At 46.6% G+C, this 25,623-nt stretch overlaps 1 protein-coding gene and 1 pseudogene across 6 annotated transcripts in view; both read left to right on the top strand.

Annotated features, from left to right (window-relative positions):
* Positions 1–7,324, top strand: part of SP110 (SP110 nuclear body protein) — a 37,459-nt gene extending 30,135 nt beyond the window's left edge. For 5 of the 6 annotated variants that reach the window (XM_029933612.1, XM_029933613.1, XM_029933614.1 and 2 more), the window contains 5 exons: positions 3,953–4,068; positions 4,768–4,873; positions 5,138–5,209; positions 5,776–5,916; positions 7,056–7,324. In XM_029933612.1, coding sequence (XP_029789472.1) covers positions 3,953–4,068; positions 4,768–4,873; positions 5,138–5,209; positions 5,776–5,916; positions 7,056–7,166 — 546 coding nt within the window. In that variant the 3' untranslated portion in view covers positions 7,167–7,324. The remainder of the gene's footprint in view (positions 1–3,952; positions 4,069–4,767; positions 4,874–5,137; positions 5,210–5,775; positions 5,917–7,055) is intronic. The other variant, XM_029933616.1, reaches the window with a different exon arrangement.
* LOC115287338 lies at positions 7,164–10,230 on the top strand (annotated as a pseudogene).
* Positions 10,231–25,623: the final 15,393 nt, after the last annotated feature.

Below are 25,623 nucleotides of genomic sequence, written 5' to 3' on the forward strand. Positions count from 1 at the left end.
AACAGTTTTGTGGCTTCCCCATGGGAGGCTGCTTCCATGAACCAAGGCAAGATGAGCATGGGGCTCGTGAGAGCCTCCAACTCTAGAAGGGCCCAGTAGGCAGACAGCATTCTAATGGCATATGGTGGAAACTAAGAACAGCTATTTGCTTTATTTTGGACAGATTCTAGAGCCTTTGACTGAAGGGATTCTCATTCAAAGTGGGCCGATTTGCAAGTAAGCATAAATGGGCATAGGTAAACTCTAAATGAGGAACATGTTACCTTGAATCCAAAGGTCTAAAAGATGCTGGGCAATCGCTGCAGGTATTGAAAGGATCAGTACTTGTTTCTTGACAGTCAGGGATAGAACAAATGATCAAATGATTAAGTAATGCCTAGAAGTTTGCTGAGCGGATGGGGCCTTGTACTGTGTGTGCACAAGGGCCTCTCCTTTTCTGTGAGCTCCTTTGTGAATGAGTGTGTCAAGTGAGAAGGCTGTCATCAGGGTAGTGTCAGACTCGCGCTCCTGGGGAAAGTCGGGTGCAGTGAGGATCTTGGCCTGCGGAGGTTGTGCGCGCTGATGAAGCTGTTGAGGCACGGCAGGCAGTGAGGAGCATTGTATCCCTAGCGATGCAAGGCAGCTGGGATGCTGGTAAACTAGGCACAGAAGAGCACTTACTAGCCAAATATGGGACAGCAAAATACTGGCCAGGTGGATGGTGCCAGTCATTTCAATAATATTGTGTATAAGGAACTTAATGGGTGGAGCTCCTTGTGAGTAATTACATCCCACTAAATTTAAGCAAGCTACCCTCTATATTCGTAGGGGATTTACCAAAGAGAAAACAGAGGACAAACAGTTACACCTCACTTTAACCATCAAAATTGTTGCCCCATGGTCATTTTACCCACTGCCCTGAAATATCCTGGAGTGAGCGTGCACGCTCTTACCCAACGAATAATGAAGTAAAATTAAATTAAGCTTTTGATACTTAACAATCAGCCTTACAAAATGGAACCCACCGACTTTCCCCTGTTAAATAGTTAATGGAATCCAGTATAAATTTCAAGGATCAAAACTCATTATACAAGATCTGTTTCAACCAGGAGTGATTATTTCTACCATTTCACTATTTGACTGCCCAGTTTGGCCTGTTGTTGAACTTGGAAAGAATGAGCAGTACCTCACGATGGATGGCTGCAACCTCAGTGTCATGGCCCGGCAGACCCAATACAACTCAGAGTGTAAGCCAGGAAGCAGAGCCAGTTAGCAAACCAGAGCAAGAGAAGACAGACCCCCGGTCACAGGACGCCCTGCCTGTTGAGCGCCTGTCGTGTGGTTACCTGCAGGGAGGTAGGCTCAGCCCTCCACCAAAAACTGGGTTCAGATATCGAAACTGATGATGCAACACACGCACCTAGAGAGTATGAAATGATTTATTACTCACATACTGAGGCTTCCTGGGGAGGGGAGGGCAGGCTCCCAAGCCGGTCTGAAAATGGCCTGAGTGGCGAGAGGGAGTAACTCCAAGTGTTGTTATGGGTGTGGGCGGGGCCAAGAGGAGGATTCCCTGGCTGGGGCAGAGCTTGTCCGGTTTGAACTTCTCCCTGGGGCCAGGAGGGGGAGCCCATGGCTTCCTTATCGACTAACTGACTTGCCGAGAGGTGGTGAAAGGGGTCAGAGGAAGGGGCGGGACTTGAGGCTGTCAGCAGTGGAACAGAAAAGCCAGAGTCAGAAGGTGACCGTGCAGTTGTACGTCCTTTCTCTCATTCTCTGTCATATCATGCGTGTTGGAAACGATCCTGTTCCAGAGCCTAGAGAAGGGGGTGTTTTGGGCTGGTCACAGCCTATCAATAAGCAGTGTTGTGGTTAGTCTCGCCCTTGTGGTTCTTATGATCGCAAGATGCCCTCCAGCAATACCATCAGGAAACTGAAAAGAATTTTGTATTACTTTTTATTACTTATAGGATGTGGAAATTATAGAGCATACCTGGAGCCATAGTGAGGTGCAGAGACAGATGGAGAGAGAGAGAGATAGAAGGGGAGAGAGAGAGAGAGAGAATGAGCACAGGGGAGCATGGAGGTCTAGGGTTTTGCAGGCTCACTCTTTATTGCTGAATTTAAAACATAAGAGCTGGTGGGACGCCTGGGGGGCTCAGTTGGCTAAGCATCCAACTTAAGTTCGGGTCATGATCTCCCAGTCTATGGGTTCGAGCCCCGTGTTGGGCTCTGTGCTGTCAGCTCAGAACCTGGAGCCTGCTTCAGATTCTGCATCTCCTTCTCTCTCTGCCCCTCCTCCACTTGCACTCTGTCTCTGTCTCTCTCTCTCAAAAGTAAAATAATTTAAAAATGTTTTAAATAAAACATAAGAGCTGGAATTTAAATTGTGAGAAGAGAGGGAAAATGTGGCCCAGATGGTCAGTTCTTGAAATCAACCTAAGATCTCTAAAACAGAAGAGCCTCCGTGGGGATAGGTGGCCTGGCTCTTGGTCTGGTTGTGTGGTTTGCAATGGGTTTACTCCAGAATGAAGGAGAGAGCTGTCTTTGACGGGTGCTGAAACCATCCAGGCTTCCTTACCCCTGTATTACAAAAAAAAAGGAAAAAAGAAAAAAGCTGTCAGGGCTCACACCACAGAGGAGATGGGGCTCTGGATCCAATTGGGTCTCAACTGGGAGGAGGGGGTAGGTCTGGGCTGTGGGAAGCTGGTGTCAACACCCTGGGCCTGGGCAGGCCAGGTGTCCAGTCAGAGGGCAAGAATGGCCATGGAGTATCAACTCCAGGGACCAAGGAAGGCAGACTGGTGAGTTCAGGATGGGAAGGCCAGAAGCTTCACCTGAACTGCAGGGTTGGTGGGGAGCCCTTTTTATGGAGTCCTGGGCCTTTTGAACATATATGAATTTGCTTAGGGAACCTCCCCAATTAAGACAGAGATGAATTTCATTCCTAAAGCAAAGAGAATTTTTACTCCGGCTGAGTGGCCAGTTTTGAGAATGGACGAGACATTTCCGTCCCTCCTGACCTCACCCAGGTCCTTGTGCTTGTGTTGCAGACAGTTGAAGGTAGTGGCAGGATTTCTCTCCTTAGATGTAACTGATCCCCAGCCTCTCAATCCTCTGCTCCAACTCCTAATGATCTATTTCCCGCCTTTCCACCTCCCAGAGGCACAGACAGACAGGTGCCTCTTCCTGACTCCTACCGTCCCTTGTACATGAAGCCCCACTATCCATCCTGGGGTCAGGAGAACAGGGGCTCCTGCCTATAGATCTTTAGCCAGTAGTAAAGATCACTTGTAGGATTTCCTGGGTCACATTCTAAGGCCATGAGAAATACGGTGATTTCTGAGGTCCACAGAGCATCCCACTTACACAGCAGCCATCTGTCTTTGTGTTTCTGCCTGTCAGCCGTACCGTCAGGGACTGTGCTGGGTCTTCCCAACAAGCTCACCTGGGACTGGACACAGCAGGCGGGAAAGGCTCTGAACCCAGGCACGGGCAGCTCAAGCACCATTGACACATTTGCAGAAAACAAAAACCAAAAAAACAAAACATCTTGTCTTCCCGGGCTTGTAAAATGAAGAAGCTGCCTAGAGCTGCCTTTTCTCAAGTTTCATGTACTTACAAAGCGCCTGGGGGCCCGTTAGGAGAGATTTCACTCACCGCCTCCCAAGTAATGCTGGGGCCGCTGATCTGCAGGCCACACTCTGTGTGGAGAGGGCTTCTACGACCTTCCAGTCCCTTCCAGCTCTGACGACGTGTGGTTCAAGCAGCAACCTGAGGATTTTTTCTATATGCTTTCCTGTGCTCGGTGGGAAAGACCAGACTCGTGGTCCATCGGGGCTCCCCCAGAGCGCGTGGTCAGCTGGAAACATGCGCTCTGGAACATGCAAGGATGGCATGTTCCAAAGCCCCTTGGTGTTGGCGTGCAGCGGGTCTCATGATGCCAGCGCTGCTGCATTATCTCTGCTTCCAGGGGGGAAACTCCAAAGAATGTGAGGTGTGCTGTAGAGGGGGACCGCTGCTCTGCTGTGTCACTTGTCCAAGAGCCTTTCATGAGGACTGTCACATCCCGCCTGCAGAGGCTGAGAGGTTAGTGAGACCCAGCCCTGCCTCCTGCACACCCTCTCTGCCGGGCTCTGCCTCTGGTCGCTCATCTCCAGGCGGAAGAGCAGGATGCGGAAGCGTCGTGGCTCGGTCCTGACCCAGAGCAACTGGATGGGGCCGCAGCCTATTCTATCCGGTATCAGCGACGGCCTCTGTCTGGCTCTCTGAGTCTGCGACTCAGCCTCCTTGACTCCACATTGCCACTGCCCCTGGGAGGTGTCCTTTCCTGGTTTTGCCACCCCGACTCCTGACCCAAGGGGTTGAGGATGGGAAACTCCAGTTGTTTGTGATCTGCTATTATTCAGAAAGGCAGGAAACGTGGCCTGGTTTGTGCATTTTACCACGGGCTCAACAGGCTGATAGAGGCACCCGCCCCCAAGGGATGACGCCCAGTATTGATATTTGGGTGCGACAGGCAGGGCTCCCAGCAGCTCACATAGGAAAAGGAGGACCCACCACTGACCCTGACCTTACCCTCCACACACACAGCTCCCTGTTGCCACCCTCGAGGGGAGGAGGGCCATGGGCCCAAGCCCCACATGGGGGTCTGGAGACTCTGGGAGGGGTCCCCTTCATCTCCCAGCTCTGTCCATCGGCCATGTCTAAAAGGTGGACAATGGCAGCCATAGGGACAGCGGCTGTTTCCAAGGGCCCTGCCCTCACTCACTCTGCCTGATCTCCTAGGAGCCCGTGGAGTTGCACCTTCTGCAAGATGGAGTCTTCGGGAAGGCAGCAGTGTCATGGGAAACCCGAGGTCCTGGAGCGGCAGATGCAGCCCGAGGAGCAGTTGGTAAGCAGGGTACAAGTGTCAAGGCTTCTCCATACCCCCAACCGTGAGAAGTCCAACAGGTGGAGGGGGAAGGGACGGGCACCCAAGGGAGCCTTTGGCGTCTCTCTTCTGAGGATGGAGATTCGGTGCCTGAACACAGTTCAACACACCCCACGGCTCCTTGGCAAATATGGTTGGATACAAACATGTGGCTGCCCAGGCACAGGCCTGGCTTCCCTTTCTCTGAGCTGCATCTCACTTTAAAGGTCTCTTCACATTTTGCAGAAATGTGAGTTCCTCCTCTTGAAGGCCTACTGTCACCCACAAAGCTCCTTTTTTGCAGAAACCCCATATAATGTAAGTCATGTTTTTACGATTCTTGTCCTCCGGGCATCTCTCTTATGTAAAACTCATTCTGGAATTTTGGAGTGTGACTCCTGCAGGCACTGCTGTTTGCAGAGAGTGAGTTTGGTTGCAGACTCGAGTGGGACTCCCCGGGCCACGCTGCACCTGCCCTGTCCTGGCTCTGGGACACCGGGCAACTCGCTCCGCCCCCCATGTACCTCAATTTCATCTTCTCTTAGGTGGGAATGTCTTTCTTACAGACAGCACAGGGTTTAGAGCACCCTGTCAGGGGACTTCAAGTCTAGGTTCTACCATGAATCCTGGGTAGGTGGCTGAACTTCTCCGTCCCTTGGTTTTGTCTTTTGAAAATGGGGGTAATGGCAGCACCTTCATCACTGGGTTGTTGTAGGATCATGTGTTAATCTCGTGTCAGTGCTTAGAAGGGCGCCTGGCATAGACCTGGCAGATGCTAATATCACCATCACCCTGGAAATGAAGACTTCTGTTATATTTAAGTTGGATCCATTCCCATAATAATGGCTCTACTAATATCACCCCTTTGATGGCTTTGTCCCTAGATTTGCGATTATGGAGAGCCCTTTAAGGAAGCCATGTGGTTGGACCTGGTTAAGGAAAGGTTGACTGAGAAAGTGTATACGGTGACGTGGTTTGTTCGGGACATGCGCCTGATCTTTTACAACCATAAAATGTTTTACAAGGTAAGGGGCGTCTCCTGTGTCTTTTGCATGTCCTTTCAATTTTCCCTCATTTCCGGGACAGCAAGAGTTGTACCAGTCTTGTTCTGGAGAGAGGTCAAAAAAGAGTAGGATTACAGAAGAAAACAGCCTCTAAATTCCAGCGGTGGAGAGGATGTCCGGGAGAAGAGCAAGCAGGACAGGGAAGAACCCTTGTAAACAGCACCTGAAAAAAAAGCTCCACCTTCCATTCTAGGACAGATTGTCTCACTGAGGACAATCCATTTCATCCTGCCTCCTCGTTCAAATGGAGAGGAAACATAGTTACAGGTTACATGGTTCTCCATGCCTCAGAAACACCGAAATCAATGAATGAATTAAACTTGATGAAATAACTTAAACCCTCAGGATGCTCACACTTGGAGTGTTTTACTCCTAAACTTCCCAGTGGACCTGAACACCCAGACTCGCCTCAGATGGTGTTGACCTCATCGTTTGTTGGTAGGGAAACAACTAGTTGGCCATCGTGCAATCCAACACATTCTTAACTTTCCTTTGCTGAGTTTATCCTGAGTCATACCTACCACTTGTGCAGGTATTTCTTGGGAGGTTCCTAAGGAAGATTTCCATCTCCACCTAGCCTCCTACCCCTTCCTCCCATGGCACAAGTTGGCATGTCCCCCAACCACAAATTGTAAACTGGTGTCTGCATGTGGAACCGGAGGGAGACAGAGTCTACCGAGACTACAGAGCCCCTGTGTGCCTGGCCCAGTCTTAGCCTTGGAGAGCAGAAGGCTCATCTTTCCCTCCGAGAGTGGGCTGTCAAGAAATGCTCTATCTTTATCTATTTTACACCAAGCTCAGGCTTTGCTGTGATCAAAATCAGCTCGCCAGCCCTGACCATTTGTCAGTTCCAAGTTAGGAACAGGGCAGAGGCTCATCCATTTCAATATTATGGCAGCAGCGTCTTCCCCCAAAGCTACACACACACACACACACACACACACACACACACACACACACACACACACACTTGCCTGGCTGCTGGGGAAGCACAGCATTCAGGACAGGGAGGGCTGGGTTCCAAAAACTGTGAGTGATTTGATGGTCCTGATTCTCTGTCCTTAGACATGTGTTGGTTTGCTTTTTTTTTTGTCTTTCAGACTTCTGACTTGGGTCAGATAGGATTGGACTTGGAGGCAGAATTTGAAAAGGACCTCAAAGAGATGTTTAATTTTTGCAAAGCCAAAGAGAACAGCTTCCAGACTCTTTGATCCTGTTCTAGAAAGACTAAGGCACCCCAACTTCAGGATCCACATGATGCAACCTTGACCTTCCTTAGACAGCCCGTGAGTCTAGAATGTTATTGGCTGCCCTCTTGACTCAAAGCCAGAGCCTTGTACCATCATTAAACCTGCCCTTTCTTTCTGCACCTAAAAGTGTGTGTGTGTGTGTGTGTGTGTGTGTGTGTGTGTGTGTGTAAAATACACCTTTCATCCCCATCCAGGGCCTTCTCTTCTCCCACAGTATATATACTCATTTGCTCAGTTATAACTACAATAGCTTCAGAATTTCTGCCCTTACACCGCTATGAAAAAGAAACCAAGTTGAATTCTAAATTTGTGTGCAATTTATTTTTGTTTTTATATATGTATTTTATATACCATTGCAGAGAGTGTTTTTCAGAATTTTCGCTCCGGTACTTATGGTCCTCACCCTTCTGTGTCTTGTCATAATCGATGGAGGGCTATCCCAGCTGGGTACAATAATGCCTAACACCTTCATTCTTTTTATATGCTCTGGAATAGTTTATAGTGTTTTCAAAGAACCAGCTCATAAAATTATATATCCTACTGTTCTTTGGAGAAGTAATAGTGACCATGATCTCTGCTTTTCAATGGTCATTCAACTATTCAGGTATCCTCTTGCTTTTGAATCAGGTCCACTTTAATAGTTGTCCATGAAGTCATTCATCCATGTTTTTTGTAGTTAGCCTTATTTTTGCCATATCATTTTATTCCTTCTCTTCAGAATACTTTCCCATGATTTTCATCAGCATTTTCTTTGTTTTCACCTTCTATTCTGGGAGGCATTTGTAACCGTTTTTTACTTCTTTTATAGTTTATTGTCAAGTTGGTTTCCATATAACACCCAATGCTCATCTGAACAAGTGCCTCCTCCATGCCCATCACCTCCCTTCCCCTCTCCCCCACCACCATCAACCTTCAATTTGTTCTCAGTATTTAAGAGTCTCTTATGGTTTGCCTCCCTCCCTCTCCTTAACTATTTTTTCCCCTTCCTCTCCCCCATGGTCCTCTGTTAAGTCTCTCCTGTTTCACATATGAGTGGAAACATATGGTATCTGTCCATCAATGCCTGACTTATTTCACTGAGCATAACAGCCTTGAGTTCTATCCACGTTGCTACAAATGGCCAGATTTCATTCTTTTTCGTTTCCATGTAGTATTCCATTGCATAGATAAACCACATCTTCTTGATTCATTCATCAGTTGATGGACATTTAGGCTCTTTCCATGATTTGGCTATTGTTGACAGTGCTGCTATGAACATTGGGGTACATGTGCCCCTATGCATCAGCACTTCTGTATCCCTTGGGTAAATTCCTAGCAGTGCTACTGCTGGGTCTTAGGGGAGTTCTATTGTTAAAATTTTGAGGAACCTCCACACTGTTTTCCAGAGCAGCTGCACCAGTTTACATTCCCACCAACAGTATAGGAGGGTGCCCGTTTCTCCACATCCTCGCCAGCACCTGTAGTCTCTTGATTTGTTCATTTTAGCCACTCTGACCCACATGAGGCAGTATCTCAGCGTGGTTTTGATTTGTGCTTTCCTGATGATGAGTGACACTGAGCATTGTTTCTGTGTCTGTTGGTCATCTGGATGTCCTCTTTGGAAAAGTGTTTATTCATGTCTTCTGCCCATTTCTTCACCGGATTATTTGTTTTTTGGGTGTGGGGTTTGATGAGTTCCTTAAAGATTTTGGATATTAGTCCTTTGTCTGATATGTCATTTGCAACTGTCTTTTCCCATTCCATCGGCTCCCTATTAGTTTTTTGATTGTTTCCTTTGCTGTACAGAAACTTTTTATCTTGATGAAGTTCATTGTAACAGTTTTTAATTCCCCCCAATATTTACCTGCAAGTTTTGCAATTGTATTTGTAACTTATTTTTTAAATGTCAGAGCCAAGGGGTGGCTGGGTGGCTCAGTCAGTTGAGCATCTGACTCTTGATTTTTGCTCAGGTCATGGTCCCAGGGTCATGGGATCAAGCCCCATGTCGCACTCTGCTCACACTACAGGCCCTGCTTGGGATTCTCTTTCTCTCGGTCTTCCCCCCTACCCCCTTCAAAATAAATAACTAAACTTTAAAAAATAAAAAATAGGGGCACCTGGGTGGCTCATTTAGTTGCGCATCTGACTTCAGCTCAGGTTATAATCTCACAGTTTATGAGTTCAAGCCCTCCATTGGGCTCTGTGCTGACAGCTCAGAGCCTTGAGCCTGCTTCAGATTCTGTGTGTCCCTCTCTCTGCCCCTCCCCTGCTCCCTCCCTCTCTCTCTCTCTCTCTCTCTCTCTCTCTCTCTCTCTCTCTCTCTGTCATAAATAGATTTAAATAATAAAATAGCTTCTTGCCGCTTGCTGTGCCAGCCGTGTGCTCGCCTGCGCCCCCTCGTAACCATGCCTCACAAAATTGAAGAAATCAAGGACTTTCTGCTCACGGCCCGGTGAAAGGATGGCAAGTCCGTGAAGATCAAGAAGAATAAGGACAACGTGAAGTTCAAAGTCTGATGCAGCAGATACCTTTATACTTTGGTCATCACAGACCAGGAGAAGGCAGAGAAGCTGAAGCAGTCGCTGCCCCTAGGTTTGGCAGTAAAGGAGCTGAAATGAACTTGGCACACTAATTTAAACTATATTAAAGTTTTAAAAATTCGTTAAAAAATAAATAAAAATAAAAAATAAAATAATAAAATAATAAAATATCTTTAATGAGCCACATATTTAAGCCAAGGTGTTTGTCACCTTTTGTACCTCTCACGACCCTAATTCCAGTCCATTCACTGTTTTATAATTTAGCTATTTATGATCATTAGTAAATGTTTATTTTTACTCTGTATTATTTTAATTTTATTCAATTATACAAGTCATTATTTTGTTATTTTTACACTGCATAAATCATTTATGTCAAATATACACCAGAATTGAAAAGCAAAAGTTAAAAATGTGCGTAATATGATCACCCATGTTCATGAAAGCAATATTAATGGTGTGAATTAATGTTACTGGTCTTTTCTTGTCATAAATTCTCCTTGCTTCTTTTTTGGCTCCTTCTTCCCATCAGTGAAGTATACCTTTAAGTAATAGTAAAAGAAAGGGCACCTGGATAGCTCAGTAAGTTAAGTGTCTGACTTTAGCTCAGGTCATGATCTCATGGTTCATGACTTCGAGCCCTGCATCGGGCTCTGTGCTGACAGCTCAGAGCCCGGATCCTGCTTCGGATTCTGTGTCTCCCTCTCTCTGCCCCTCCCCCACTCACACTACATCTCTGTCTCTCTCTCAAAAATAAATTAATCTTAAAAAATTTTTTAAAGTAATTTTAAAAGAAGAGTGCCATGAGGGCATGTTTTCTAAATCTGCACAACTTTGAATGTCTCCTATTGTTTTCCTAAATTCACTCTTGGGCTACAATATGTATTTTATCTCAACTTGTCCCCTTCAAAATCGATTTAGACTTTGGTCCGCTGTGTCTGGGCATTTCATCCTACAATGGAGAAGCTTGCATTCAGCCAGAACTCTGTTTCTTTTTCAGTGTGTGGACACATATCAGGTTTCCCCTTTCTCTCTATAGATCTATATTTTTGACAGGATAGGATTCAATGTAATACTCTTATCATTGATCCTGCCTAGCACACTGAGCCCTTACAATATATATTCCTGGTTGGGGTTTTTTTTGTTGTTTTTTTTTTTTTTTTTTAGCAGCTGCAGTAAATCTTTCTGATCTTTTTGTTCTGGGCTCTCTTTCAAGAACATCTATTATCCATATGCTGGCTACCCATTCTCTGTGCTCCCTATTTATCATTTTTAAAAAAGAAAAAAAATAAATTCTGGGAAGCACTCCTCTTCTCGGGTCATTAGTCTAAGGCTTAAACATGCTAACTTAAAACCACTGCAAGTCTCTGGTCAATATTTTTGAACTAATGATTTTTTTGTCATTTGAATAAGGCTAATCTCTATTAACCAAGTAAATTTTTCCTACCACAATGCTCTTCTTCTCTCACGACAAAAATAAACAACTTTCTGCACCTACTAAGTTGTCCTCATCTGTGTGTTTTTTATTTGGTTCACTCTTACTTAGTGCCAATGGAGAAGCGTTATGGATGAAATTATGTCCTCTCACCAAATTCTTGTGTTGAAGCCCTAACCCCCAATGTGTCCTACTTGGGCACAGGGCCTAGAAGAGGGTGTTAACTGCTGCATGAGGTCACAAGATGAGGTCTGAATGAGATAGGATTCGTGTCCTTATAAAAAGAGGAAGAGACGTCAGAAGTCACGCTGCACACACAGAGGAAGGGCATGTGGGGAGGGAGTAGGAAGGAGGCCCCCCTCCAAGCCAGGAGCGAAATCCCACCAGAAGTGGAACCAGCCAGCACCTCCACGTGGGACCTCCAAACTCTAGGCCTGTGAAAAATAAATGGCTATTGTCCAAGCTGCCCAGCTTTGGGGCTGTGTTGTGGCAGGAGCGAGGGGTACCTTCGGAGCCCGCTGCCCTCCTCCACGAGGCTCTATGCAGGGAGTGTCCCAGACTAATAAACAGACAACACACAGAGATTCCCCGATGTTTCCATAGTAGCGTGAACTACAATATGGACTGACTTCACCTATGATCCGGGAAAGGGTAGAGGCAGTTTGAGCCCTGACTTAAGAAAAAAGTGAAATGAAATAGAATTCATTTTATTATGTGGGAAGAGGACAAACATGACCATAAAGACTGACACTCCTGATGCCAGGGAGGGAAGGGGCGGGGGGGGGGGGGGGGGGGGGGGGGGGGGGGGGGGGTCTTAGACATGGTCGTCCCTTCAGTACAGACTTCTCCTTCTAGCACATTCTCGGTGTATAATGACAAAAGAGCCCCCACACCCGTGTCTTACCAGAGGCCAGGATTGCTGTGTATTAAATGATCTCGCATCCAGGGATGCCTGTGTGGCTCAGGTGGTTGGGCTGAGCATCTGACTCTTGACTGTGGCTCAGGTCATGATCTTGCCATTGTGGGATCCAGCCCTGTGTTGGGCTCTGTGCCGACAGCATGGAGCTAGCTTGGGACTCTCTCTCCCTCCCTCCCTCCCTCCCTCCCTCTCTCTCTCTCTCTCTCTCTCTCTCTCTCTCTCTCTCTCTCTCTCTCCTATCATAGCTCCGGCTTACTCTATAACAGGAAAAAGAAACCCAACAACACTAAAAGAGTCATTTATTTCTTTCAATTGAAAATTTCAACCACTATCAGTATGGTTGCCATGACAACCAAGACCCCGTCTCTGGAACCATCTCTCCCTTTCGCTCCCTTTTGTTGCCATACTGCTCCCCTGGTTTTCACACTATTTCTGCCTAAAACCTCAGGGCTTGATTTATTCTGCTCCACTCAGCTGTCCCTCACCTTCTCCCCAGCGCCCTTCTCTTGAGTCCCCTCCCCCCACCCCCATCCCCCACCTCCCCCAGGCTCACTCTGTGTCAGCACCGATGTCCTAAGACAGAGTTAAAAACTTGGAAAGCCTGGCTGGCTCAGGTGGTGGAGCCTGCAACTCTGGATCTCGGGCTGGAAGCTCAAGCCGCATGTTGGAGGTACAGATTGCTTCAAAATAGAAGGCACCTGGGTGGCTCAATCAGCTAGGCTTCCGGCTCTTGGTTTCCGCTCAGGTCATTATCTCACTGTGTGTGTGAGTTTGAGCCCTGCATTGGTCTCTGTGCTGATAGCTCAGAGCCTGCTTGGGATTTTCTCTCTCTCTCTTTCTCTGTCCCTCCCTTGCTTGCTCTCCCTCTCTTTCAAAATAAATAAATAAATTTTTAAAAACTAAAAAAAAATAAAAACTAAAATCCTGAAACAAACAAAAACTCTTAATGAAACCAGCATGGGTGACACACTTGCACACAGGTCAGTTGCCTCCCCCCAGGGGCGCCTTCTAGCTCTGCCTCCAGGCTCTCTCTCCCTTCCTGGTCCAGCTCACCACTCCTCCCCTCTTCCCCTGGCCAGGGCTTGCTCAGAGCTTAGTTCAGCTTAGGACTGCCCCCGCCCAAGCTGTGACACTGGAGGTTATAAATGACTTTCAAATGCTTCCCCAAAGCTGACAAGGTAAAAGCTGCAAACATGAAGCAAAGAGAATCTTTCTATCAAGAGCGACTGGAGGAATTGTATCTAAGAATATGTTCCCCCCTCCAGCGGATACCAGAAATTCAACCTTGGAAAATGCATTCTTAGGACCTGGGAAGGCATGGTCTCCCGGTCAAGTACACCTGCTCTCGGGAGGGAGACTTCATGGGCCATCTGCATCCGGGCTGAGTACCTTTGTCAGATGCACTCCGAGCTCCAGCAGAACCCAGGCCCTGCAAGCAAGCTCACGGTGGCTGTGGACCTCTGCCTCCAGCCGACCTGGTCGGCCCTGCTGCGAGACTTGCCCTCTCTCCTTGCCTCCCCTGAGCGCTGAGGAGCCTGACAGCTTCTTCCCTCCTGAAGACACTTCCATGCCATCCCAGAGTTCCTCTCCTCCCGAAATGGGGTGTGTAGGCCACAGGATTCCAGGCTCTCCCTTCTGCCATCGGCCCTGGAGAAAAGAAAAACACAGACCCTATTCATTTTAACAGCTTCACTGTGTGAAGTGACCGTGAGATAATAAAATCCAAGAAGCCATGGTCTTACTCCCTCTTCCCCTGGTCTCAAGCGGGCCACTTGTGTAAGGACGCAGGTCTGAATTCAGCTTCTCAGAATCATTAGACAATAGAAGGGCACACCTTGCCCAAGGAAGGAGGGACCACCCTGGTAACACCCAATCAGGAAAGGCCAACTAACCCCTTTAACATTTCTTTTTTTTAATTTTTTTATTGCTTTTTATTTTATTTTTGAGAGACAGAGAGAGACAGCTGGAGCAGGGGAGGGTCAGAGAGAGAGGAAGACACAGAATCCGAAACAGGCTCCAGGCTCTGAGCTAGCTGTCAGCACAGAGCCCGACGTGGGGCTCGAACCCACAAACCCTGAGATCTGACCTGAGCCGAAGCCGGATGCTTTAACCGACTGAGCCACCCAGGCGCCCCACCCTTTAACATTTCTAAGGGCAGGCCTAGAGATGGAAGCTATAAGATAATCACCTATTGCCTGAGGCTAGCCACACCCTACGTGAGGGTCCTGGGCCCACTCTGTGATTGGTCAATACTCTAAATGTTGTGATTGGCTCCCACCAAAAGTATCAATGTATGGTCAAAGTTGCTGCCCGTATTGGTAGGTGGTAATGATTGGACCCCCGTACCTGTGTCACAATTTCCTGTAACTCCCCCTTGCCAAGCCCATAAAGGCCTTACCCCGCCTTTGTTCGGGGCTTTCCGCATGGATTCACTGTGTTGGTGAAGTCTCTGAGCCCGAGCTTATAAGCCCGTAATAATAAAGCTCTTTGCTTTAACATGCGTGACTCGGTCTCCCTGGCAGTCTCTGGTTTCGGGGGGGCAATATTGGAAACTTGGGTATAACACTTGCATCTCCCAAGCCATCTAAGAGGGAATTCCACTCAACGAAGACCCTCCCAGCATAGGATTCCTATGAGCAAGGTGCCCCTACGTGTGTCCCTTGGACGAGACCAGAGCTGAGATGCATTAGCACTGGGGACACCTTTGCCCCATGATCAGCCATTGGCATCTGACCAGAGAGAGCGTCAGGCCACTGGTTGGCACCTATGAATGCCAGCAAGCCTGAATTTCCCCAGGCAGAGGCCAGAGGGCAGATTTGGCCATTTCCATATCTGGACCATGCCCCCATTTAAATGCATAGTCAGTGCCTGGCAAACCATTTCAGTTTCCAGTTCCTCAGTCCTGGACCCTCTGGCCCTAGGTCTGAGCTCTTTGGAAAGTTCTGGCAGAGCTGATACAAAGAAGAGCATTTCCTATTGTCCCAGGACAGGCTCCAAACCCTGTTCGGAGAGTGGCAGGCATTCCGGACTTCAGCAGTGACTGAGGATTTCCTTACTGCAACAAAGGCGAGGTCTCTTCTGTTCTTTATCACAAGCCAAAAACCCCACAGCGAATGTAAGGTAACAGGGAGGTGAGCTGGAAGGGGCTGTGCAGGCCATTTCTCAGGCGCAGGCTGGGGTCTGGGGGACGGGGGCAGCATCATCTTCTGACCTGGATTCTGGAATCTCCCATTTGCAAGACAGAAAGGGTCCGTGGACCACCGCTTCAGGATCACCAGGAAGCCTGTTAAAATGCAGGTTCCGGGGCCCCTGGCCCTGGATAGGAGTCTCTAGGACTGATGCCCAGAAAGTGGCGTTTTTAACAAGCTTAACAAGTTTCAGAGGTGACCCTTTTTTGCCACAATGAAGTCTGACAGACATCCGTTGCCCTTTGATAAGGCTCCGCTTTCATCTTCTGACAAAATAACAAATCTAACCATTGCGGTGAAACCTGCAACTTAAGAGCCAGAGCTTCCCGGGCCCGCAGGGTGAGATAGGGCAGGTTTGTGCTTTGCTAGATTTCCTGGGCGGGTTAGCTTTCATGTTTTCTAGTTCATTTAAGTGTTTATTCAAGTAGACCAAGCTTCCAAAAAACAATAAGAAAAGAATGAAGCTATTTGCGGAAGGAAACACTAAACCCATAAGAGAAAGTAATGGGGCAGTTGGGGGAGGGGAGAGCTGGGAAGAAAAGCAGCAGAGTGGGTCCCCTGAGGTGGGGGGTGGGCGGAAGAAGAGAGGAAACACGGGATGTCACCACACAGCTGTCAACAGGACCACAGAGAGAGGGGCATGTGGAGACTATCTTTAAGATGCTTTGCAGCAGGTCAACCTTGAGAGACCAGAGACTACTATGTTTTTCTTTTTAATGTTTTATTTATTTTTGAGAGAGAGAGAGAGACAGCACGAGCAGGGGACAGAGAGAGAGAGAGAGAGACACAGATCCAAAGACAGGCTCCAGGCTCTGAGCTGTCAGCACAGAGCCCGACGCAGGGCTCAAACCCACAAACCGTGAGACCATGACCTGAGCCGAAGCCAGGCACAACCGACTGAGCCACCCAGGCACTCCGGAAACATCTACATTTGCTTTGAAGCTTTGCTTGGATGTTGTCCGGTAACGTATTTGAATGTGAAGTCACCCTGAGGTGACTGCAGGGACCCTGGTTGTGTGTGGGCTGTAGGCAGTTGTGAAGAACAAGGAATCCAGAATAGTGACAGATCTTGGGTTGAGAGGCTTCACTAAAATGGCTTCTGAGGAAGCAGGAAGTAAAGGCAGGAGGGGCCCAGATCTGAGGACCAGAGGCCCCAGGGAGGCACTGAAGCATCTTGAAAGAAGCACCAGTCACCCACCATCTAGGGTCCAGGGGAGGTGGGGGGAGGGGTGCCCCTAATCCCGCCACCCCCTTCCCTCTTAGTGATTCAACGGTCAATTTCCCACTGTCCAGGCTTTTCGGGGAGCACAGGCGGGTGACGAAGAAGGACTGCTATACTCAAGGCAGGAGGGCCAGAGAATACGTATGGGGGTCAAGGGAGTCTATCTAGGCTCTGGCTTCTGTCCGAAAATACCTAAAATTAAAACACAACACACCTTACACCAAAGGATTGCTTTCCTTCTGACACCTGCTCCCAATCCCCAGGGAAGAGTCATAGTCCTATTAAGCTGGCAGAGTCCGTCCACCTGATTTCTTCTATTTCTTTCACATGGGTACTTCATGGAAGTCATTTCTTGGGAACTACTAATCCTGAGTTGGGCTTTATGTCTGCTGAAAAAACACTTGCTCTCAACCCTGGGGTATAACACTTTTAGATCATGGAAGGTGCCCGGCCCCAATTTTCTTAAAAGGGAAGAAGTGTTATTTGATCCAACCACATATGCAAAGCACCTGGCACACAGTAGCCTCTCAATAAAGCTAAGTCATTGCCATTGCCTGAGGTAAGTGGGCGTTCTCTGCCCTTGCCCTGCGTTGTCCCAGGTCCCCCCTCACCACTCTGCCCATCGGTGGTCCACGGAGCTGAGGTTCCGTTGCTCTGCATGCTTCAGCCCAGACACAGCACAGATGACCAGCTTCTATCAGGCTGGCCAGAATCCACCCCCCGACTAAGGTCAGACGGGATCCCCAAAGAAACCAGTGACCCCAGCCCCAGCCCAGGAAGACTCTGCCTAAGAGGTAGACCTTGGGACAGAAGGAAGCTGTGAGAGAATTCCTGAGACCCGGCCACCTCTTGGTCTTCATTTTCCCTGAGGTAGTTTTCCTTTCAGGAACCCTTTTTTATTTTTTTTTAATGTTTTATTTATTTTTGATACAGAGAGACAGAGCATGAGAGGGGGAGGGGCAGAGAGAGAAGGAGACACAGAACTGGAAGTAGGCTCCAGGCTCTGAGCTAGCTATCTGCACAGAGCCTGATGCGGGGCTCGAACCCACAAACATGAGATCTGACCTGAGCCGAAGCCAGAGACTTAACCGACTGAGCCACCCAGGCGCCCCAGGAACCCTTTTTTAAAAGGCGGGGGAATGTTTTTCTCAAAGATATTCACAGCAAGGCACCATCCCTACTCACTTCCCCACTCCCTGGAGTGGAAATTCCTGATCTAGCCAAAGGTCCATCCCGGTGGCATTCCAGATGAGAGGCAGGAAGTCAGCAAACAGCCACAGCCCTCCAAAGAGCTGACCCAGGATTTGCTGGCTGGGTCGTTAGGTGGCATGAATGGACAGTGGGCTCATGACCTCACCTACACTGGAAAACCATCATTGCCCACATTTTGTGGTAGCTTCCTGGGTGTCCCCACATCCACCTCGCCAACCCCCATCCCAACCGCACCTCAACCCCGTACCAGACCTTATTCCCTGTACAGCTGCCCAGTTGTGCCAGTTCAAACCATCAGATCCTATTGATTCCACTCTCAGAATGAAAGCCCAGGGTCCAGCCTGGTGGGACCTTCTCAATTCCTCCCCCCTTTGCTTGGTCCTCTGCACCTCACTCACCCCCCTCACTGTTCCCGGGGCCCCAGGGGCTCCTGCTCAAAGCCTTTCCAGCAGCAGTTCCCTGTGCCTGGAAGTTTCCTGCCCCTAGAAGTGCCATGGTTCACTTTTCATACTTAAGTCTTTTCTCAAACCTCTGCTTCTTGGGAAAGTTTACCCTGATTTGCTCCTACCCCTGCAACCCTGCCCGTACCTGGCCCTCTCACTCCCTCCTAACCTGCTTCATTTGTTCCCCTGCTCTCAGGGAAATACCTGCCTTACCCTACTGAGCTGAAGGAAAAATTAGGGCTCTTTTTATGGCTTTCTTCAAGTTTAGAACTGTGGAGACCTGAGCCTGTAAGGACGCAGGTCTAAATTCGGCTTCTCAGAATCATTAGACAACAGAAGTGCACCTGTTGCCCAAGGAAGGCGGGACCACACTGGTAACACCCAATCAGGAAAGGCCAGCTAACACCTTTCACATTTCTAAGGGCGGGCCTAAAGATGGAGGCTATAAGATAATCACCTATTGCTTAAGACTAGTCATGCCCTCCGTGAGGGTCCTGGGCCCACTCTGATTGGTCAATACTCTAAATGTTGTGATTGGCTCCCCCTAAAAGTATCAATGAATGGTTAAACCTGCTGTCAATAATATCGTATAATAATGATTGGACCCCTGTACCTGTGTCACAATTTCCTGTAACTCCCCCTTCCCAAAACTCATAAAGGCCCTACCCCACCTTGTTTGGGGCTCTCTCCCCATAGATCCAGTGTGTTGGTGAAGTCTGTGAGCCCGAGGTTATAAGCCCATAATAATAAAGCCCTTTGCTTTTGCATGGGTGACTCGGTCTCCCTGGCGGTTTCTGGTTTTTGAGGACAATATTACAAATCTGGGCATAACAAGCCCCTGGTTTCCATGGCCGCCTATAACGCTGAGTGTGTTTAGAAGGTGAGAAGGGGAGTGGGCTCCATATGCCTCCACTCCTAAACATGCCCAGAGGAAAATATTTTTTGTAAATGCCAGAAATATGATTGGGCTGCTCATGAAATCAGCTGACATGAATCATGGTTCTGTTTGTTCTGAAACCATAAAAATCATAATTTTTCATCATGGTAGAAGTTTTAAAAAACCTAATGTGTTCAGCAAATAGTTCTAGAACAACTGGCTATTCATATGTAAAAAAAATTGAGAATAAAAAAAGAAAATCAACCTCATAATCTTATACCATGTACAAAACTTAAATGGATCATAGGGGCACCTGGATGACTCAGTAGGTTAAGCATCTGACTCTTTCTTGATCTCAGCTCATGATCTCACAGTTCATGAGATTGAGCCCTGCACTGGGCTCTGCCCTGATACTGTGGAGCCTGCTTAAGACTCTCTCTCTTTCCATCTCTCTCTGCCTTCCCTTGCTGATGTGCTCACTCTCTTTCGCAAAATAAATATATAAACTTAAAAAAAATGGATCATAGACTAAATTGTAACAGGTAACACAATAAAACTAGAAGAAATATGAGAGAATATTTGAGTCTGTGGTCAGCAGGATGACTTTCCAGAGATGTCCATTCCCTAATCGCCTGTGACCTATGAATATGTTGTTATACAGCATAGGGAACTTGCAGATGTAATTAAGGTTATACACTTTAAAGTATGGAGAGTATCCAAGTGAGCCTAATCTAACTACATGATCCCTTAAAACCAGAGAAGTTTCTCCAGCTGCAGCGGAGGGGTAAAAAACATGCTCTTACCAGCTCTGAGAGTTAGGCCCCTCTGTGCGAGCATCGGAGAGAAGCCTGTGGGAGCTAAGGGCAGCCCTGACTTGACACTAGCAAGAAAATGGGGATCCGAGTCGCATGACCTCAAGGAACTGGATTCTACCAACAACTTGAATGACTTAGGTTCTTCCAAGGAAAAGGATTCTTCTTGAGCCTCTCAGCAAGAGCTCAGCCAACCAACACCTTGATTTTGGTCTAACCCAGAGCAGAGAAACTAGCTAAGGAAACCACACTTCTGACCTATAAAACTGTGCAATAACAAATTTGTGTTGTCTTATGGCACTCAATTTGTAGTGATTTGTTACAGCAGTAATAGAAAACTAATAGAGGTCTTGGGTTAGACAAAGATTTTAGATAGGACATAAAAAACATGAACTGAAATGAAGTGCCTGGCTCAGTTGGTTAAGCATCTGACTTTGGCTCAGATCATAATCTCAGTTCGTGGGTTTGAGCCCTGCATCAGGCTCTGTGCTGACAGCACAGAGCCTGGTGCCTACTTCAGATTCTGTATCTCCCTCTCTCTCTGCCTCTCCTCTGCTTGCACTCTGTCTCTCTCTTTTTCAAAAATAAATAAACATTAAAACATTTTTAAATGAAACATAAGAGAATTGAACTTGATCAAAATAAAAACCTTCTGTTCTTTGAAAGATACTTTAATTTTTTTTATTTTTTTTAACATTTATCCATTTTTGAGCAAGAGACAGACAGACACAGAGAGAGAGACAGAATACCAGTGGGGGAGAAACAGAAAGAGAGGGAGAAACAGAATCAGAAGCAGGCTCTAGGCTCTGAGCTGTCAACACAGAGTCAGACACTCACGAGTAGTGAGATCACGACCTGAGCTGAAGTCAGACACTTAACTAACTGAGTCACCCAGGTGCCCCAAAAGATACTTTTAGAAAAATAATAACAAACTACCAATCCAAGACCAAAAGAAAATTTTTGCAAAACACATATCTTATGAAGGACTTGAATCTAGAATATACAAAAAAATATTACAACTCAGTAATTAAAAAGACAAAACACCCAATATTTTTGGGGGGGAGGAGGGCAGAAGATTTGAACAGATGTTTTATCAAAGAAGAAACATAAGTGGCAAATTAGGTACACAAAAGGATGCTCAATATCACTGGCCATCAGGGAAATGCAAATCAAAGCCCCAATGAGATAGCATTACAAAGCTGCCCACATGGCTAAAATTAAAAGACTGACAATACCAAGAGTAGACAAAAATGCAGAACAACTAGGAATCACACCCATGGCTGTTGGGAATGCAAAATGGTACAGCCACGTTGGAAAACAGTCTGAGTAGTTTTTATAAAATTAAACATATGCTTATCATTTGATTCAGTAATTGCCGGAGTCCAGCTCCAGCAGGTCCACCCCTGAAGGATGGATGGTGTCAGCACGAATAAGATGGGAATCAGTGAAGGGGGAAGGGAATGAGAGAGCCAGGAGGTTCTTTCTGATCAGCAGGCAGGCATCTCTGCTCTCCAGTCAGGCATCTCTGCCCTGCTGGCCAGCATCTCTGCTCTCCAGTCAGGCATCTCTGCACTGACCCAAGAGTCAGCTTTATTTATTGAAAAAATGTATAGGGTACAAAACAGTGACAATTGCCTTAGACAGTAATTTCTGATGACAAATTCTTTGGTATGTAAAAATTTCCCAGAACATAGATTGGTAGAAGACTCATGCATAATCTTTATCAATAGAGATTGAAGTAGGTGAATAGATGTTTATCATGTGGGGAAGGAAGGGATCTTTAGCATTCAAATACAAGGCAAAAGTTTTTAGCATAGCAAAGGCAAAAGTTAGTTCTTTTGTGAGCAGGGGTCAACAGCCTGTTTTTTTGAGGGGAAGAAAAACAGGTTTTCTCAGGAAATGTAACATTTGCTCCTATAATCACAAAAGAAGAAACTCATAACAAGTTTTTTCACAAGGTCCAATTCACATATTTTTAGCATAAGAAGGCAAGTCACTTGATATCAGTCAGTCAGGCACCTTGGGGGTCAGTGCTCAAGCAGAAATTGAGTGGGGGTTGAGTGGGTGTAGATGCAGGTCGCCACCTGACCGTGGGAGGCCTTGCAAACCTGCCTTACTTCAGAGATGGCTCCCAGCAAGTAATCCCCCTTTAGGTACTGAAATGAAAACATAGGTCCACATAAAGATCTGTACATAGATGTTCGTAACAACTTTATTTGTAATGGCCCAAAACGAAATTGGGAAATAACCCAAATGTCCATCCACAGGTGAACTGGTAAACAAATTGTGGCACATTCATGCAATAAACATAAATACTGCAATAAACACTACTCAGCAATAAAGAATAACAAAGTATTCATGCAACAACATGGGCGAGCGCAAGAGCATTATACTAGCTGAAGAAAGCCTGACTCTGTTATGCCCAGATCTTAATATCGCCCCCAAAAACCAGAGATTACCTGGGAGACCAAGTCACACAAGCAAAAGCAAAGGGCTTTATTACGGGCTTAGGTTCACTAGGGCCTAAACTTAGGCTCACAGACTTTACCGGTGTGGTGGATCCATGCTGAGAGCGAGCGTGCCCTGAACATGGGGGGGCGGGGCTTTTATGAGTTTGGGAAGGGGGAGTTACAGGAAATGGTGACACAGGTACAGGGGTCCAATCATTATAGCATCACATCACTGACAGTAACTTTAACCAATTACAGAGTGGACCCAGGACCCTCATGTAGGGCGTGACTAGTCTTAACCTCCATCTTTAGGCCCGCCCCCAGAAATGTTAATGGTGTTAGCTGGCCTTCAGGGTCAGAGGGGAAACCTGAATCAGACCTGCATCCTTACAACTCAAAAGGCTAGTGCATTCATTAGCCTTCTAGAGTTGACATGATAAAATATCAGAGACTGGGTGGCAGAAACCACAAAAACTTATTTATGTTCTCACAGTTCTAGGAGCTGGAAGTCCAAAATCAAAGGGTGTCAGCAAAGTTGGTTTCTGGGGGGACCTCTCTTCCTGACTTGCTGACAGCTACCTCTGGCTGTGTCCCTACATGGCCCTTCCCTCTGTGTGTGGAGAGAGATTTCTATTGTTGCTTCTTATAAGCAGCAAACATTGGATTAGGGCCACTGATACAACCTCATTTAACCTTAATTATCGTGTTAGAGGCCCTATCTTTAAATATAGTAATATTCCAAGGTACTTGGGATTAGGATTTCAATATATGAATTTGGGGAAAAAAGGTAATTCAGTCCATAATAGCTGGTAATGGTATAATTTCATTTATATGATGCCAGTTGTATGACCTTTGAGAGAAAGGAAAAGGTGAGGAACAAAACACAAATTGGTAGTTGCTCTGGGCTGGGGGCCAGGGCCGGGGGAGGGAATTGACTCGCAGGACGCCGAAAGGAACTTCCTGTGGTGAAGAAACTGTTCTCTGTCTTTTTTTTTTTAAGTTTATTTATTTTGAGAGAGACAGAAAGCAAGGAGGAAAAGGCAGAGAGAGAGAGAGACAGGATCTGACATGGGCCCTGTGCTCACAGCAGAGAGCCTGACATGGGGCTCGAACTCAAACTGTGAAATCATGACCTGAGCCAACTGAGCTACCAGGAGCCCCAAGAAACTGTTCTCTGTCTTGAATGTATCCGTGTCATGTGACTCTACATGTGTCAAGACTCATCGGACCTACATCTAAAAGGGGTGAACTTTACCATATGCAAATTATGCCTCAATAAACCTGACTTTAAAAAAATCACACAATCAAGCAGTCTGGTCTCTTCCTCCACCCAAAGTCAGACCCTACACTTTGGTCCCTCTTGGTCCACAAGGTCCCCTAAATTTGATCATTCTTATTACTGCACTTTTGACAGTAACAAATGTTTCCTAGACTTTTTCTGCCGTGACCTCTGTAGTGGAAGACCCATCAAAAGCTGTAGTACCAGGAAGAAGGTCCTGTGTCTTTATGATCCCTACAACTCAGGATCAATGATTTAGAATTAATTGCCTTCTTCCCTTCCTCTCATCCAGACTATATTTCATTGCAAGAGTAGGTGAGGATTTAAAACAAAAAACAAACAAACAAACAAACAAAAAACATTGCCTGTTTCATCCTAGATCTTTAGTTTTCTTGTATTTTACCATAAAGCAGAAGTTGAATTCTCTAAAGTAGGGACACGGTGGCTGCCATTCTCAGAAGTGCTGACAACAGAGACCACAGAAAACAAATGAACACTCATTCCAGAGCTCTCTGGGAGCAGTTCCTAACCTTCCTGGTGTGGGGATGAGCGTTTCTCAGCAAGAATGGGAACAGCATCCGCCTAGGGCATTCCTGCTGCTTCTGTTCCAGGTCTCCCACACCGATGAGTGAAATTCAGGAAACGCCCTAGGATTGAAGACTCCTCAGTCCGGATGCTCTACCTAGATATCCAAGCAGCTGTAAGAAATCACTACCCACTTGACTATGTTTATCCAGCCAATTGCCAAGGGTGGAGTCAATGCAAGAAAGAGCTGCTGAGTCAGACTGATAATCATAGTTAGCCTTTCAGAGACTTTTCCAGAGAATTCTTTCACTTCTGGTCACTTATGCTATCATATTTTACTGAGTCTAGGACACCAGAGATTGTAAGGAGGGGGAAAATGCAAATTAAACTATGCCACAATGATTTTTTACTTAGGGATTGCATTGTGTACTTTGTCAAGAAGCTTTTAAACTGTAGACAGATTTTTTGTTAACCCGTATCACCTATGAGGCAATAAAAATATATATGCAAAGAAAATTTGTCAGTTAGGGTGTTTCTTTAACTTATTCAGTCCAATTTTCTTGAATCACATTTCAAATCAAAGTCGTCAAATTCCGTGTTTTGCCAGACTATTGTCTGCTAGGCCAGGGTTAACAAACTCTGCAAAAGGCCAGATGACAGCAAATCATTCGGGCTTTGGAGGCCATACACCAACTCAACACTGCTGTGATGCAGAAACAGCCATCGGTATACTGGTGAAGAGGCAAGGTGTGGTCCAAAAAGTCTTTATGGACACAGGAACCTGAATTTCAGATAATTTTCACATGTCATGAAATATTCCTCTTCTTTTGTTTTTTCAACTATTTAAAAATATAAAAACCATCTTTTTAAAAAATTTTTCAAAGGTTTTTATTTTTTTGAGGGGGAGAGACAGAGTGCAGACAGGGAAGGGGCAGAGAGAGAAGGAGACCCAGAATCTGAATCAGGCTTCAGGCTCTGTCTGAGCTGTCAGCACATGGTTTGAACCCATGACGTACGAGATCACAACCTGATCCAAAGTCAGACGTTCAATCGACTGATCCACCCAGGTGCCCCCAGTCTACCTTTTAAATCATACACTCTAATCTCCAGGATTGTCCTTGAACAATCTATTTTGCAAATTTGGATGCTGGGGAGGGAACTCTGGTCAGGATAGACTGGGTTATGATGCAGAAACTCCAAAATCTCACTGGTTCAAAATAACAAATGTTTATTACTCACTCATGCAAGGTCCTTCGAAATGTCAGGGCTACTTTCTAGGGCAGCTGTCCCCCATGTCATGACCCAGCTCTATTCCTCTATATGAGCACACGTCCCCTCGATGTTGGCAAGAGACAAGAATGTGGAAAATCACCCACCAACTCTTAAAGGTTTTCCTCCAAAAGTGATATGTTTCGCTTTTCATTGGCAAAACCAATCATGTGGCATGGTGGTTTTTAAATGCATCTACAAATGGACACTGCCACCTCCAAACGGTGGAGTCTAATTTCCCTTTTCTTGCAGGTGACTAGACAAGGCGCCT

This window comes from Suricata suricatta, chromosome 3, assembly GCF_006229205.1.
Source record: "Suricata suricatta isolate VVHF042 chromosome 3, meerkat_22Aug2017_6uvM2_HiC, whole genome shotgun sequence".
Taxonomy (NCBI): Eukaryota; Metazoa; Chordata; class Mammalia; order Carnivora; family Herpestidae; genus Suricata; species Suricata suricatta.